Consider the following 14,558-nt stretch of genomic DNA (forward strand, 5'->3'; position numbering starts at 1 on the left):
ATGACACCGAGATTCCCAGCAGAGATGCATATTGGAGTTTTTTTTTTTTGTTTTTTGGAATTGTGTGGAATTGATGCTGAGTTTCTTATTGAAGGCAAAGCACGGGTATAAGATGTGTCCATTTGAGCAGTAACATCCTTCTCTCTACACAAACACATGAACCAGAGACTGCTACAACCTGCACTGCCCGTCCGCAGAGAAGTATGGGAAGCTTAAAAGATTTCATAGTTCAAGATTAAGAGCTTAAAAAAGTTCACCTACAAGTATGTGTCAACAAGATACTTGAGCTGGAAAACAGGGTATAGATAAACATGGTACATGACGCATAGCTTCTCTTACGCCACAACATGGGGTTGAGCAGTTTGAAACGTTTGATTATGAAAGAACATTAAGTGTCAACACGGAGGCAAACAAACTCACTGTTTAGGGGGTTTCAGCCCTTCATGCCTGTTTTACTGAAATTCTAAAAATTGCAAACTGCAAACAAATACAACATCTTTACTCAGACACACCTACTGAAAGACATATAGAATTTTAATAATAATAATAATAATAATAATAATAATAGTAATAATAGTAGTAGTAGTAGTAGTAGTTGTAATAAAGAAACAAGGAAAAAAGATAGCCCTAATATACAGTGTTAAGTTAAGTCAACTTATCACTTTGTACGTACATATATATACAGGTGCTAGTCATATAATTAGAATATCATCAAAAAGTTGATTTATTTCACTAATTCCATTCAAAAAGTGAAACTTGTATATTATATTCATTCATTACACACAGACTGATATATTTCAAATGTTTATTTCTTTTAATTTTGATGATTATAACTGACAACTAAGGACCATCCCAAATTCAGTATCTCAGAAAATTAGAATATTACTTAAGACCAATACAAAGAAAGGATTTTTAGAAATCTTGGCCAACTGAAAAGTATGAACATGAAAAGTATGAGCATGTACAGCACTCAACACTTAGTTGGGGCTCCTTTTGCCTGAATTACTGCAGCAATGCGGCGTGGCATGGAGTCGATCAGGTTGCTCTGATAGTGGCCTTCAGCTCTTCTGCATTGTTGGGTCTGGCATATCACATCTTCCTCTTCACAATACCCCATAGATTTTCTGGTTGCTTTGGCACTGTGTGCAGGTGCCAAGTCCTGTTGGAAAATGAAATCTGCATCTCCATAAAGTTGGTCAGCAGCAGGAAGCATGAAGTGCTCTAAAACTTCCTGGTATACGGCTGCGTTGACCTTGGACCTCAGAAAACACAGTGGACCAACACCAGCAGATGACATGGCACCCCAAACCATCACTGACTGTGGAAACTTTACACTGGACCTCAAGCAACGTGGATTGTGTGCCTCTCCTCTCTTCCTCCAGACTCTGGGACCCTGATTTCCAAAGGAAATGCAAAATTTACTTTCATCAGAGAACATAACTTTGGACCACTCAGCAGCAGTCCAGTCCTTTTTGTCTTTAGCCCAGGCGAGACACTTCTGACGCTGTGTGTTGTTCAAGAGTGGCTTGACACAAGGAATGCGACAGCTGAAACCCATGTCTTGCATACGTCTGTGCGTAGTGGTTCTTGAAGCACTGACTCCAGCTGCAGTCCACTCTTTGTGAATCTCCCCCACATTTTTGAATGGGTTTTGTTTCACAATCCTCTCCAGGGTGCGGTTATCCCTATTGCTTGTACACTTTTTTCTACCACATATTTTCCTTCCCTTCGCCTCTCTATTAATGTGCTTGGACACAGAGCTCTGTGAACAGCCAGCCTCTTTTGCAATGACCTTTTGTGTCTTGCCCTCCTTGTGCAACGTGCCAATGGTCGTCTTTTGAACAACTGTCAAGTCAGCAGTCTTCCCCATGATTGTGTAGCCTACAGAACTAGACTGAGAGACCATTTAAAGGCCTTTGCAGGTGTTTTGAGTTAATTAGCTGATTAGAGTGTGGCACCAGGTGTCTTCAATATTGAACCTTTTCACAATATTCAAATTTTCTGAGAATACCAAAACTTTCTACGCATAGCATAGACACGTTTTTATTTTTGCCGCACTATTTATACGCACTGAGATTGGGTTGGCCTGTGGCATGGAAAGATTTTACTCTTGTTTTTATGTCGCGCAGTATGAAATACAGACTGAACGTAACGTCAAAAAAATCCCACCATTGTATAAAATGCAAACTACGTTTTCTCGGCTGCATAAAGCAAACCAGCTTCTTTTGATGTTTGAATTTTGATGGTTGAGGATTGCAATCAAGGTAAAGACGATTGCGGTGATGTACAGGAGTCGTAAGCACCAGGGGCGGTGCGACTTTCCGTTTCCCAGTCAGGTGTGCCGTGAAAAATTATCCAAACTTCATATCTCTATTATAATTCGTTATTATTATTTTAAATCAGAGGGTTTTAAAAATGTTTAACCAATGATAAGCATTAAAAAGAGCTTATCAGTAAAACTTCGTAACGCCATTGGATCATCTCTCAGCGAAACCTCGTAACTTCACCCCGCCTCCATTCAGATTGACGCGCCGCACACAGCCTGGAGGAGACAGATCTCCGCTTTTTCGCAATGAAAGGGTAAATAAATAATTGATGTTTGAATAGTACAGCATTTTCTTTACTCAAACGCTATGTCTGTAAAGGCTAATGTTTTGTGTGCTTGAAGAGCGGAGAAGTAGTAGGTTATTTGCCGTCTAGACAATATACTTTTGTACATTTTATATATCCTGTGCATAAACGCTTAATTTGAGATTTTGGCCAAGTGTATTAAACCACAAGAAAAACTAAGCGCCCATATAGCTACAATAAACGTTATATAACCTGTAAAAGTTGATGAAAGCATACAATGCGATGCGCTTGCTGCCTCAGATAACAGTTACAGCTGTTCTAATGACAGACAAAACACTCCATCTCTGTCATTCGCTGGTCAAAATCCTCGTTAACTCCATTTGAACTTGAATTTCATATAATGTTAAGTGCATTAAGTGCACATTGATCAGTAAAGTCTAATACAATACTTCTTATATCATTTATATTTAAATACAACATTGTAATAATATTTCACAATATTACAGATTTTACTGTATTTTTTATCAAATAAATGTAGCCTTGGTGAGCATAAAATATTTTCTTTAACAAAATAAAAAATTTAGAATAGTATTGTACTTGTAGTGTCCACAAACATTAGTTTTATGGTTGCAATTTTTTAAATAAAATTCTAAAAAGGTGGTTATGGAGGCAAATATCCCTTTCTGGCTAAAAGAGCTGACAGATATATAGCCCGATATGGAAGAGAAACAGCAACACAGCCAAGAAATAAAAGAAACAGAATGGGCTGAGGAGCTTTTGAACAACTTGGGCTGAAAGTAGAACGTGATAACTGATGGAAAAGAGATGGAGATGTGCCTGTGGATTTATATTTAACCTCTAAAATAAAAAGCACACGTTTCAGCTCTGTAAATAGCAGCCATGTGGTCAGGTTTTGTATGGTTTTCATGCGTAAGATCAAGCGATCAACATGTCTCCTTCTCCAAGAAACACAGAGCAGGGTCTGGAAGGAGGCCGCACAGAACACTGCTCAGATTAACGTAGCTCAACCTCTTCAGGCTGTTTTTCTCAGTCATTCACACATTCCCCTTTGGCTACACTCTGTGAAAATCCACTTGATCTTAACTTCATCCAGCAATGTGTGATCTTTCCATCTGTGCCGCACAATGGAATACCAAAACTGGACAACACAACATCAAATAATGTTTTGAACCCTACTAGCAACATATCAAGCTCAGGAACGATAAACAAAGCTGGATTTGTCGCAGTCGAGAGCTTCTTCTTCATTCCACAGTGGGTTTAAAAAGTGATGCAGGATGTCAGTGATTGGGAAAGAGGAGCTCAGACGAGTATGAAAGACAAAGGGCAATAGAAGCTTCAGGAATGTGAAACAGGAACAGATGCAATTAGCCAGATTGGAAGTTTTATGAGGATCAAAAAACCCAAGTGACCTTGTGCATCCAAATTCTTGCTTTATCTCAGTCTCCAATTCTCCAGATGGATCGCTCCATAAAGACGAAGTTCACTGCCAGAATTCCCCAGGAGTTTACAGGGAATAAAACGAGAAGAGAGACAAAAGAAGCCATCCGTGTATGTTGTATACATTTCCTTTTGTTACAGGTCCACCGTACTTACACCATCAAATATACATTACAATTCAAAAGTTTAGGGTCGTTAAGATTTTTTTTTTTTTAAGAAATTAATTAATACTTTTATTCAGAAAGGATGCATTAAGTTAATCAAAAGTGACAGTAAAGAAATGTATAATATTGCACATACACACACACACACACAAACATACACACACATATACATGTGCTGGTCATATAATTAGAATATCATCAAAAAGTTGATTTATTTCACTAATTCCATTCAAAAAGTGAAACTTGTATATTACTGTATATTCATTCAGACTGATATATTTCAAATGTTTATTTCTTTTAATTTTGATGATTAGAGCTTACAGCTCATGAAAGTCAAAAATCAGTATCTCAAAATATTAGAATATTACTTAAGACCAATACAAAGAAAGGATTTTTAGAAATCTTGGCCAACTGAAAAGTATGAAAATGAAAAGTATGAGCATGTACAGCACTCAATACTTAGTTGGGGCTCCTTTTGCCTGAATTACTGCAGCAATGAGGCGTGGCATGGAGTCGATCAGTCTGTCGCACTGCTCAGGTGTTATGAGAGCCCAGGTTGCTCTGATAGTGGCCTTCAGCTCATCTGCATTGTTGGGTCTGGTGTCTCTCATCTTCCTCTTGACAATACCCCATAGATTCTCTATGGGGTTCAGGTCAGGCGAGTTTGCTGGCCAGTCAAGCACAGTAACACTATGGTCATTGAACCAGCTTTTGGTACTTTTGGCAGTGTGGGCAGGTGCCAAGTCCTGCTGGAAAATGAAATCAGCATCTCCATAAAGCTTGTCAACACAAGGAAGCATGAAGTGCTCTAAAATTTCCTGGTAGTTGGCTGCGTTGACTGTGAACATCAGAAAACACAGTGGACCAACACCAGCAGATGACATGGCAGCCCAAATCATCACTGACTGTGGAAACTTCACACTGGACTTCAAGCAACATGGATTCTGTGCCTCCACTCTTCCTTCAGACTCTGGGACCTTGATTTCCAAATGAAATGTAAAATTTACTTTCATCTGAAAAGAGGACTTTGAACCACTGAGCAACAGTCCAGTTCTTTTTCTCCACAGCCCAGTTAAGATGCTTCTGACGTTGTCTCTGGTTCAGAAGTGGCTTGGTAGCCCTTTTCCTGAAGACGTCTGAGCGTGGTGACTCTTGATGCACTGACTCCAGCTTCAGTTCTCTCCTTGTGAAGCTCTCCCAAGTGTTTGAATCGGCTTTGCTTGACTGTATTCTCAAGCTTGCGGTCATCCCTGTTGCTTGTGCACCTTTTCCTACCCAAATTCTTCCTTCCAGTCAACTTTGCATTTAATATGCTTTGATACAGCACTCTGTAAACAGCCACACCTTTCAGTAATGACCTTCTGTGACTTACCCTCTTTGTGGAGGGTGTCAATGTTTGTCTTCTGGATCATTGCCAAGTCAGCAGTCTTCCCCATTATTGTGGTTTCAAAGAACAAGAGATACCCAGAATTTATACTGTAGGGACGGTCATTTATTCAAACTCAAATGTAAATATTCTAATATTTTGAGATACTGATTTTTGACTTTCATGAGCTGTAAGCTCTAATCATCAAAATTAAAAGAAATAAACATTTGAAATATATCAGTCTGTGTGTAATGAATGAATATAATATACAAGTTTCACTTTTTGAATGGAATTAGTGAAATAAAATTTTTTTTTGATGATATTCTAATTATATGACCAGCACCTGTATATGTTATAATGTTAGATTTTAAATAGATGCTGTTCTTGAAAGAATACTGAAAAACCACTATCATGGTTTCTTTAAAAATATTAAGCATCAAAACTGTTTTCAACACCAAATATTAGAATGATTTCTGAAAAATCATATGACAGACTGGAGTAATGGCTGCTGAAAATAAAAATAAAAAAATAGGATGACACTTTACAATAAGGTGTCATTTGTTAACATTAGTTAATGTATTAACTAACATGAACAACCAAAGAACAATGCATTTATTACACTATTTATTAATCTTTGTTAATGTTAATGAAAATACAGTTGTTCGTTGTTTATTCATGTTAGTTCACAGTGCATTAATGTTAATAAACACAACTTGTGATTTTAATAATGCATTAGTAAATGCTGAAATTAACATTAACTAAGATTAATAAATGCTGTAGAAGTATTGTTCATTCTTAGTTCATGTTAACTAATGAACCTTTTTGTAAAGTGTTACCAAAAATACATTACAATAAAAACGTTTTTTTTAAAAATTGGAATAATATTTCACAATATTACTGTTTTTACTGTATTTTTTATTTAAAAATTGAGTCTTGGTAAGCATAAGAGATTTTTTAAAACATTAAAAATAAATAAATGTTAAAACACCAAACTTTCTGTAGACTACTATCCTGGGCCCAGTGAATTCATGCTATGACTCTGCGTCTAATAAAACGCATTCACATTTTGGCTGCTCGCGTTCACAAGGCCGAGGATCAAACTTCTTACATTGCCTGCAAATTCGCTCCTGGTTGCCAGCAGACGTTCACATTTACTTCATATTTTTTGAATAACTCTCAAATTACCAGAATAAATCATTCTAATCAGAGTGAGTGATGATGAATGTTGTTTTCTTGTCTGAGAATCAACCATTTTCTGAGAAGAATACAAAAGTGTAACTCTCACTTCGAGGAATTCATCATCCTTCAAAGATGCAATGTCTCATAAAATACTGATCATTTTCCTAGTTGTTCATGTCAAAGCCCTGAGTTACGACTTCAATCACAAGCGGGGGCTTGCAGGCGGGCATGAACTGCTGTGTGTGCCCTCCAAAGGATCTGGAAGACTGTGAAGCATACGAGCACACTGTGCAAACACAGTGCAATGAATTTCAGATGCGCGCCAGTTGCCTTCTTAGCTCAGTTCAAACTCGTGCTCATTCTCTAGTATGGCGAATTACCACACAATGGTAAGCAAGGTATGATTTATATTATATAAAAAGTTTGAACTGTAACAAATCAGGACATATATTGCCGTTCAAAATTTTGGGGTTGGTAAGATTTTCTAAGTCTCTTATGCTTACCATGGCTGCATTTATTTGATCAAAACAGTGGAAAAGTAAAAGTAAAAAATTAATATTGTGAAATAGTACAATTTAAAATATTTTAATGTCATTTAAAATGTAAATTATTCCTGTGATGGTAAAGGAAATTTCAGCAGTCATTTATCCAGTCTTCAGTGTCACATAATCCTTTAATATTATGATTTGGTGCTCAAGAGCAGTTTAACATTGCTTAATATTTTTGAGAAAACACAGATTCTTCTAGAAAGTTCAAAAGAATGGCATTTACTTAAAATAAAAATCTTTGACCCTAGACTTTTCGAACAGTATTGTATGAAGTCACAAATGTGAGATGTACAGGCACAAGTACAAGTAAATACATAATTGTGAGATATAAAGTTGCTATTATGGGAAATACTCGCAAATGCGAGACAAAAATCACAATTACTAGAAATAAAGCAATAATTGTAAGGTATAAAGGCACACTGCGACATATAAAGTGAGAGATGTAATAAAAATTCCTTTTTTTTTTACTCCAAGGCAAAAACATAATTTTATCTTATAAATGAGGGTTTGCCGATATCAAATCAGTGAGAACAGCACAGAGACGTGCACTAACCTGCTCATGGTACTCGATGCCCATGCTGAGTGTGTTAATGAGAATGGCGATCATTATTCCTCGTCCAAAGTACTTGCTGTCCACAATCTTGCGGAAAGTGTCGCACACCAGCCTCCAGAAATGGACCACCTTTGCTGCCCGAGCTCCTAATGCAAACTTCTTCTTCTTCCTGCTGGGATCTCTGCTGTCCCGATAATGGGCATCCTGTGTGAACTCATATACACCCTCACTGTCAGAGTCTGCTGTCTCATTCCCATCTACTCCCTCAGAGTCGTTGGCCATGCATTTGGCGCAATACGGACAAGTCTCAGGGTCAAAGGTCAAAGCGGTGTCTAAGTTTGTGCCACTGCAGTTCATGAGTGCATCCTTACAGATGATCTTGCCTGAAATGTATAAGAAAGAGCACATGACGCATGGACAAATGTCTGTTTTTCAATTTTCAGCTATTATGGCAAAGAAAAGCAAAATGTATAATATAATTACAGTTTATAATTTGCACTGTACATATAAATAAAATAAATATAACAAACAAATATAATAAAATAATTATTTATCTATCTATCATCTATCTATCTAATCTTTAATTTTTTAAATTATTATAATTATTATAATATAATAGCAATAATAGCTGGCATAACTGCATCAAATCAAAGAATGTCATTTTATTTATTTATTTATTTATCTATCTATGATTTTTTTTTTAAATCTACAATTTTAATAGTAAGGTGTATTGTAATAGTAAGTATGAGTAAGTACATTTCTTAAATTTCAGTTACTTAAAAAAATAATTTGCTTTAATCAATTTTAATATCTGAAGAATGTAATAAATGTATCCATTTGTAATAAATAATATTTTAATTTATGAAAAACAAAAATTTAAATTATCGAATAGACATTTCAGGGTCAAATTTCCAGCAAAAGCAACTATAATAAATAGTGTAAACATGATGATGTGAACAAAATACAACATACAAAAATATAAAATAGGGCTGTCAAATCAATTAATCACGATTAATCACATCCAAAATAAGACTTAGACTTATTTATATATACATACAGAGGCATCATGCCCATTCAAAGTGAGGTGTTTTGTGCCAAGTGGATTTTGATTGTAGTTTCCAAAATACAAAAAATAGCCAATTAATATTTTCTATATTTAATACAATCACACCGGTGTGATTAGATCATTCAGTACGTCATATCATCAGCTGCTTAATTCAAACCTGCGTTCGCTGGCTGGCGCTGAACCAGATACAGACGAGTTTGTACAGCGCAGCATTATAACCAATCACACACGATTCTGTTGAGCTTATGAATGCAATGACCAATCAGAGGTGATCAGATGAGTCATCACTAAAATGCCTGTGCCTTCTTCACTTGCTCGCTGACAGAATATCTCTTTCTGGTGAATTCTCTTGTCAGAAACAACAAAGTGCAAATGTGTGTACAAATATTTAAGTAAGATATTAATTTCATAGTGTAAACAGCGTCAGTGATTTTAATGGGAGTTTTTGAGAGTGCTTGAACTCTAGACTGTCAGTAAAAATGTTCTTTAATAATGTAAATGTTCTTTGATCTCTTTCTGTACAATGAAAGTGTTATGATTAGTAGCCTAACTTACAATGTTTTTATTCACATTAACTTTCAATGTTAAATTCAGACAAACAGACAGGTTTTTACGCATAGTTAATAGATTACATTATGAGGTTACTTTGACCATCGCCCACCAGATCAACTAACATAATCTATAAAGGTGAGAATCAAGATATTTCATGATAGTTAATGCGTTTGGGAATGTTTCGAATAAAAAGGAAAAAATAAATAAAACATAAGTGCTGTTGTGGCTGCTGTGTGTCACATGACGACCCCCACACCCAACTAGTGCCCCCTCAAAAATAATGAGTGCATGACGCCCCTGCATATACAGTGTGTGCAGAATTATTAGGCAAGTTGATATTCTGGTCATATTTTTTTTTCCAAGAACATTTTACCAATTCCAAACCACATCAATCTTAATAACTACTATTGATTTTGTATTTAATAATTTATAAGTGATATATAATTGTCCATGAAGGCTGATAGTCAGAAACTTCTTATTTCAGGTGTGCAGAATTATTAGGCAGGTTTTCCTTTACAGATAAAATGAGCCAAAAAAGAGATTGAACTCAAGAATAAAAGTTAAAAAACTCTAAACTCATGTTTCACACATACAGCTGTTGAATTTCATGAATTTCTGAATTTCAGTTTAAGTAACTCATTTAAAATTCATTTACCGGGAGGACCTTGTGTCTCCACCAGGCACTGTGAGGTGTTGATGGGAGTAGGTGGGATATTTAGGTTGGTAAGGACACTAGCAGTGCAACTGCCTCCTCCCGGTTCCAGGATTCTCTGTCTGAGCTGCTCTAAGGCCAGGGATGACTGTAACGTGGGGTAGTTCTTATGTACTGGAGCCGCAAATGGTACTGAGTTCCTCTTATATGCCTGGAATACCGTGGGAGAAGGTGAGGGGCCGCAGTGCAGCGGCTCAAGGTGGCCCACGGTCTGATAAACACTATGCACAGATTCTGCACCGCTGGGGCGCAGAGGCCCACAAAAGGGGTCCTGATGAGGGACAATGACAGGTAGCATGAGATGCCCAGAGTTGTTGACATTTGCACTCTGGGAGCCGTTGTCCACCTCTCTGCCCCCATCAGTTCGGACACTCCCATTGCCCAAAAGGTAGTGATGGTGGAGGTGGTGCTGATGGTGCATGACATGACGGATGGATCCCTGGCGCTGCTTCTGACGCCGTCTTTTCGAGGGCGGTGGTTCCAGCGGCGGAGAAGCGCAGATCCGCAGGCCTGCCCGACGACCGGCGGCTCGGATGAGGTGGCAGATTTGTCTGGTGCCTTTGCGGATGATGTGGACTAGGTACTTAAGAAGTTCATCGTAGCAGCTTCCTGGCTCAGAAAAGCTATTCAGCGTGCTGGCGTTGGACCTGAAGCGCACTCTCTGCTCCTTCATAAGCTGGCTCTCTCGTTGCTTGGTCTCAGAGAACTGTGTCGCTATGACAACTAGACAAAGGTTGATCATGAAGAATGAGCCCACCTGAAAAACAGTGGAAGAGACCATGAACAGAGAGAGCATCACTGTTCATTAACAACATTGTTACTGTAAAAGCAAGAAAACATGGCATGATAAAAATAGCAAGCATTAAATCAATGGTTATTTTCCATACTAATAGGATTTGAAATTAACATACTGGAAGTTTAGAACAACCCCACAGTTCTCCCAAAAAGGAAACTTCTGTCATTATTCATTCACATCACATCATTCCAAACCTATATGACTTTCTTTCTTCTGTGTAACACAAAAGAAAACATTTTGAGAAATGTTTCTGTGTTGTTTTTTTTTGGTATATACAATAATAGTTTTTGATTACCAATATTCTTCAAAATATCTTTTTTTGTGTGTGTGTTCCACAGAAGAAAGTCAAACAGGTTTAGAAAGACATGACATTGAATAAATTAAGTCAACTTAAGTCAAATTTATTTGCATAGTGCTTTTCACAATACACACAGTTTTAAAGCAGCTTTTCAGAAAGTCATGATGTTGATGTTTTTAATATGTGACCCTGGACCACAAAACTTTTGAAATTGAGATTCATGATAAATAAGCTGAATATATAAGCTTTCCATCGATGTGTGGTTTGTTTGGATAGGACAATATTTGGCCGAGATGCAACTACTGTATTGGAAAATCTGGAATCTGAGAGTGCAAAAAAAAATCGAAATATTGAGAAAATTGCCTTTAAAGTTGTCCAAATGAAGTCCTTAGCAATGCATATAACTAATCAAAAATTAAGTTTTGATATATTTACCGTAGGAAATTTACTAAATATCTTTATGGAACATGATCTTTATTTAATATCCTAATGATTATTGGCCTAAAAGAAACATTGATCATTTTGACCCATACAATGTATTTTTGGCTATTGCTACAAATATACCTGTGATACTTATGATTGGTTTCGTGGTCCAGGGTCACATATTTTAACATCTTCATGATTTATTGTCAAATTTCGCAGATTAGAGCTGGGTGTAATAATATACAGTACATTTAGCAACAATACAAGCAATCAAGCCATACTTTAAATATGCATACTTATACAGTATATACGACTTTATATAAAGAGCTGATTGATACAATTGTTATATTCTGTGATGAAATAAAAGTTTAGCAGTTGGGATTTCCAATAAAGTATATATCACTTCACATGAGTATACTGTATGTATATGGATAAAGCTGGATATGTACCCAACATTATATATAAATCTATGCAACAATGAAGTTTAGATTTGTAAACTATGACAGAATTTAGATTTTCATCTGAACTATCCATTTTAAATACCCCTAAATGCATCTCCTGAACAGATTTAAACCGTTTTGACAATCCATGTCCTAGGCTAAACAAAACATAATTTATAGCATGTTATGGATATTGCAACTACAACTGTTTTTTAAAAACATGGCCATTTAAAAAAATGTTCAAAATACGATTCTCTTGTCTTTGTCTTCTGAGCTGTCTAAAGCCTGTCTGACACAGAGTTACATCAGAGCCTGTATGTCTGTTCGGTGACAGTTCGGGTAATGCTCTCATAAACGAGTCCAGGTCTGCCCAGCTCAGCCCACAGCCACTCACTATTATCAGGAGGATGAAGTAGATGAAATTGTAGAAGGAGTGAGCATCCATAACAAAGTACATGATGTCCACCCAGCCCTCCAGAGTAATAACCTACAGGAAAGAACAAAAGGAGAGGGATACAGTGCAGGTTATGTCTCATAAGAGACAGTTTATATAGTATAAGGCATTATTTTTATAGAAAACTATTTTAGGAAACTCGTGCATTCTAGATATCAATCTGAAGCATGAAAAAAAACAAAAACATAATGGTACTTTTCAATACAGTGACAGACATGCAAACTAAAAGCATAAGTAATCTCTGATTATATGCTTCTGTGATCAGTTTTTGGTTCTGTACTCAAGCATGCATGATGAGGTAGACAGTACAGATATCGAATGCTCAGGGGGGACACCCTACCCAGCATGCACTCTTCATTCCCTTTGATTAATCTGTCACAGATTAGGGAGAACGGGGAAAGGCAAAACCGGAAGGAAAAAGGCATTTGCTTGCTATTTACAGGGCAATTGGGTGTGCTGGCAGGATGAAGGGCTGTCAGACAGCGAATTCATTTTTAGATACTAAAAATTAAGCGCCGAGCCACAGAATTGGCCGCTTGCAAAAGGAAGATTAAGTCATCAGGCCACTGCGTGGTTCAGTACATAACAGTCTCCTAAATATTTAACAGAAATATATTTTGTTGTCTTGTAAACATATGAAAAGTGAGATTTTAATTCAATTTGAGATTACAATCAGTGGATACATGCAGAATAATTAAAACCTTATCAGCCTTTTTGTGATAAAAGAACACAGAATAAAAATTAATAGGGCCCGCTGATCCCTACAATTGCCTCCATGCCAGATTCTAAAAAGGCTAATCCAAAATCCCAGGACAAATGAGCTTTGTTGTTTAAACACAATGTCAAGCTTTTTTGATATCACTGAACGGTCAGGGAAAATGAGGTAAGCACATTTGGGTTCAAGATAATAAATTAAGTATTAGTTTGGATCAACTGCAATCAATCAGTAAATTAAATGTCACTGTTGGGTCAAAGTGCCTCGGATTTTGGTGGCTGTGTAAAGCCATAACTTTACAGTAAATTGCAGCTAGTAGGGATATTATCAATTATCATCATCTTATGGCCAATATTAAAATTCTTTACTATTTTGTAAATCAATCAATCAATCAATTTAATAAATTAATAAATACACACATTTTAAACACTACGAGTGAATTTAGGCATCCCAACATTTTAATGTACAGTATGTAAAACAGCATTATTTTTTAAATTAGTGTTATTACATTATTAGTGTTTTTTAAAAATAGTTGTAAAATGTTAGTCGAAATGAGCATGCACAATTTACATATACAACAGCAACTAACTTTTTTTAAAGCAACAATATATGGTGCATCCTTACTAAACTGCCATTCTAAGGCATTGTAGGTGTTTTTATAGGTCTTGGTATAATTCTTCACAGCATCAGCAATAAAAGAAGACATACAACAGACCTGAAAGATGGCAATCCAGGCATAACCAATGTTGTCAAAGTTTATTGCCCCCTTGAAGGGATTGGCCTCTCCGGCAGAGCAGTTGGTGTAATACTTGTTCCAGTTGACGCAGGTGGTGTTGTCTGTACTATTGTAAGCTGCCATGTCCAGCTGGCACTGCCGGCCCTCCTCGTGAAGCGTGGGGATGGAGCTGCACAGGCGCATGCCATTCTCCCGTGGTTGAGAACAGATAAACGGGTTTTCATCATCATTTTCTGTGTGGTAGTAGTTGTGCAGGTCTAAACTGGTAGGCCTGTACAAAGGATAAAATAAGAATTACTTCTTAAATGATAGTTTATCACCCAATAATGAAAATGAAAAATTCACATTTTTAATTACATTACAAAAGTGTATCTTCCTTACTTTCAAAATTATAAATATGTACTTCAATTCATGATTATTCATTATGTTCCTCACACAAGGCTTATATGCTTTAGAAGACTTGGAATAAGTCATATGCACCCCTTTTATGGTTATTTTAATACTTTTTTTTTTGCAGTCCTATTCCT

General features: G+C 36.6%; 1 protein-coding gene across 1 annotated transcript in view; it reads right to left on the bottom strand.

Moving 5' to 3' along the window:
- Positions 1-14,558, bottom strand: part of cacna1g (calcium channel, voltage-dependent, T type, alpha 1G subunit) — a 241,173-nt gene that overhangs the window by 99,922 nt on the left and 126,693 nt on the right. The window contains exons 7-10 of the mRNA XM_058793083.1: positions 14,011-14,302; positions 12,521-12,613; positions 10,113-10,926; positions 7,840-8,222 (exon numbers count right to left, since the gene is read on the bottom strand). Coding sequence (XP_058649066.1) covers positions 7,840-8,222; positions 10,113-10,926; positions 12,521-12,613; positions 14,011-14,302 — 1,582 coding nt within the window. The remainder of the gene's footprint in view (positions 1-7,839; positions 8,223-10,112; positions 10,927-12,520; positions 12,614-14,010; positions 14,303-14,558) is intronic.

The sequence above is a fragment of the Onychostoma macrolepis genome, chromosome 12, assembly GCF_012432095.1.
Source record: "Onychostoma macrolepis isolate SWU-2019 chromosome 12, ASM1243209v1, whole genome shotgun sequence".
Lineage (NCBI taxonomy): Eukaryota > Metazoa > Chordata > Actinopteri > Cypriniformes > Cyprinidae > Onychostoma > Onychostoma macrolepis.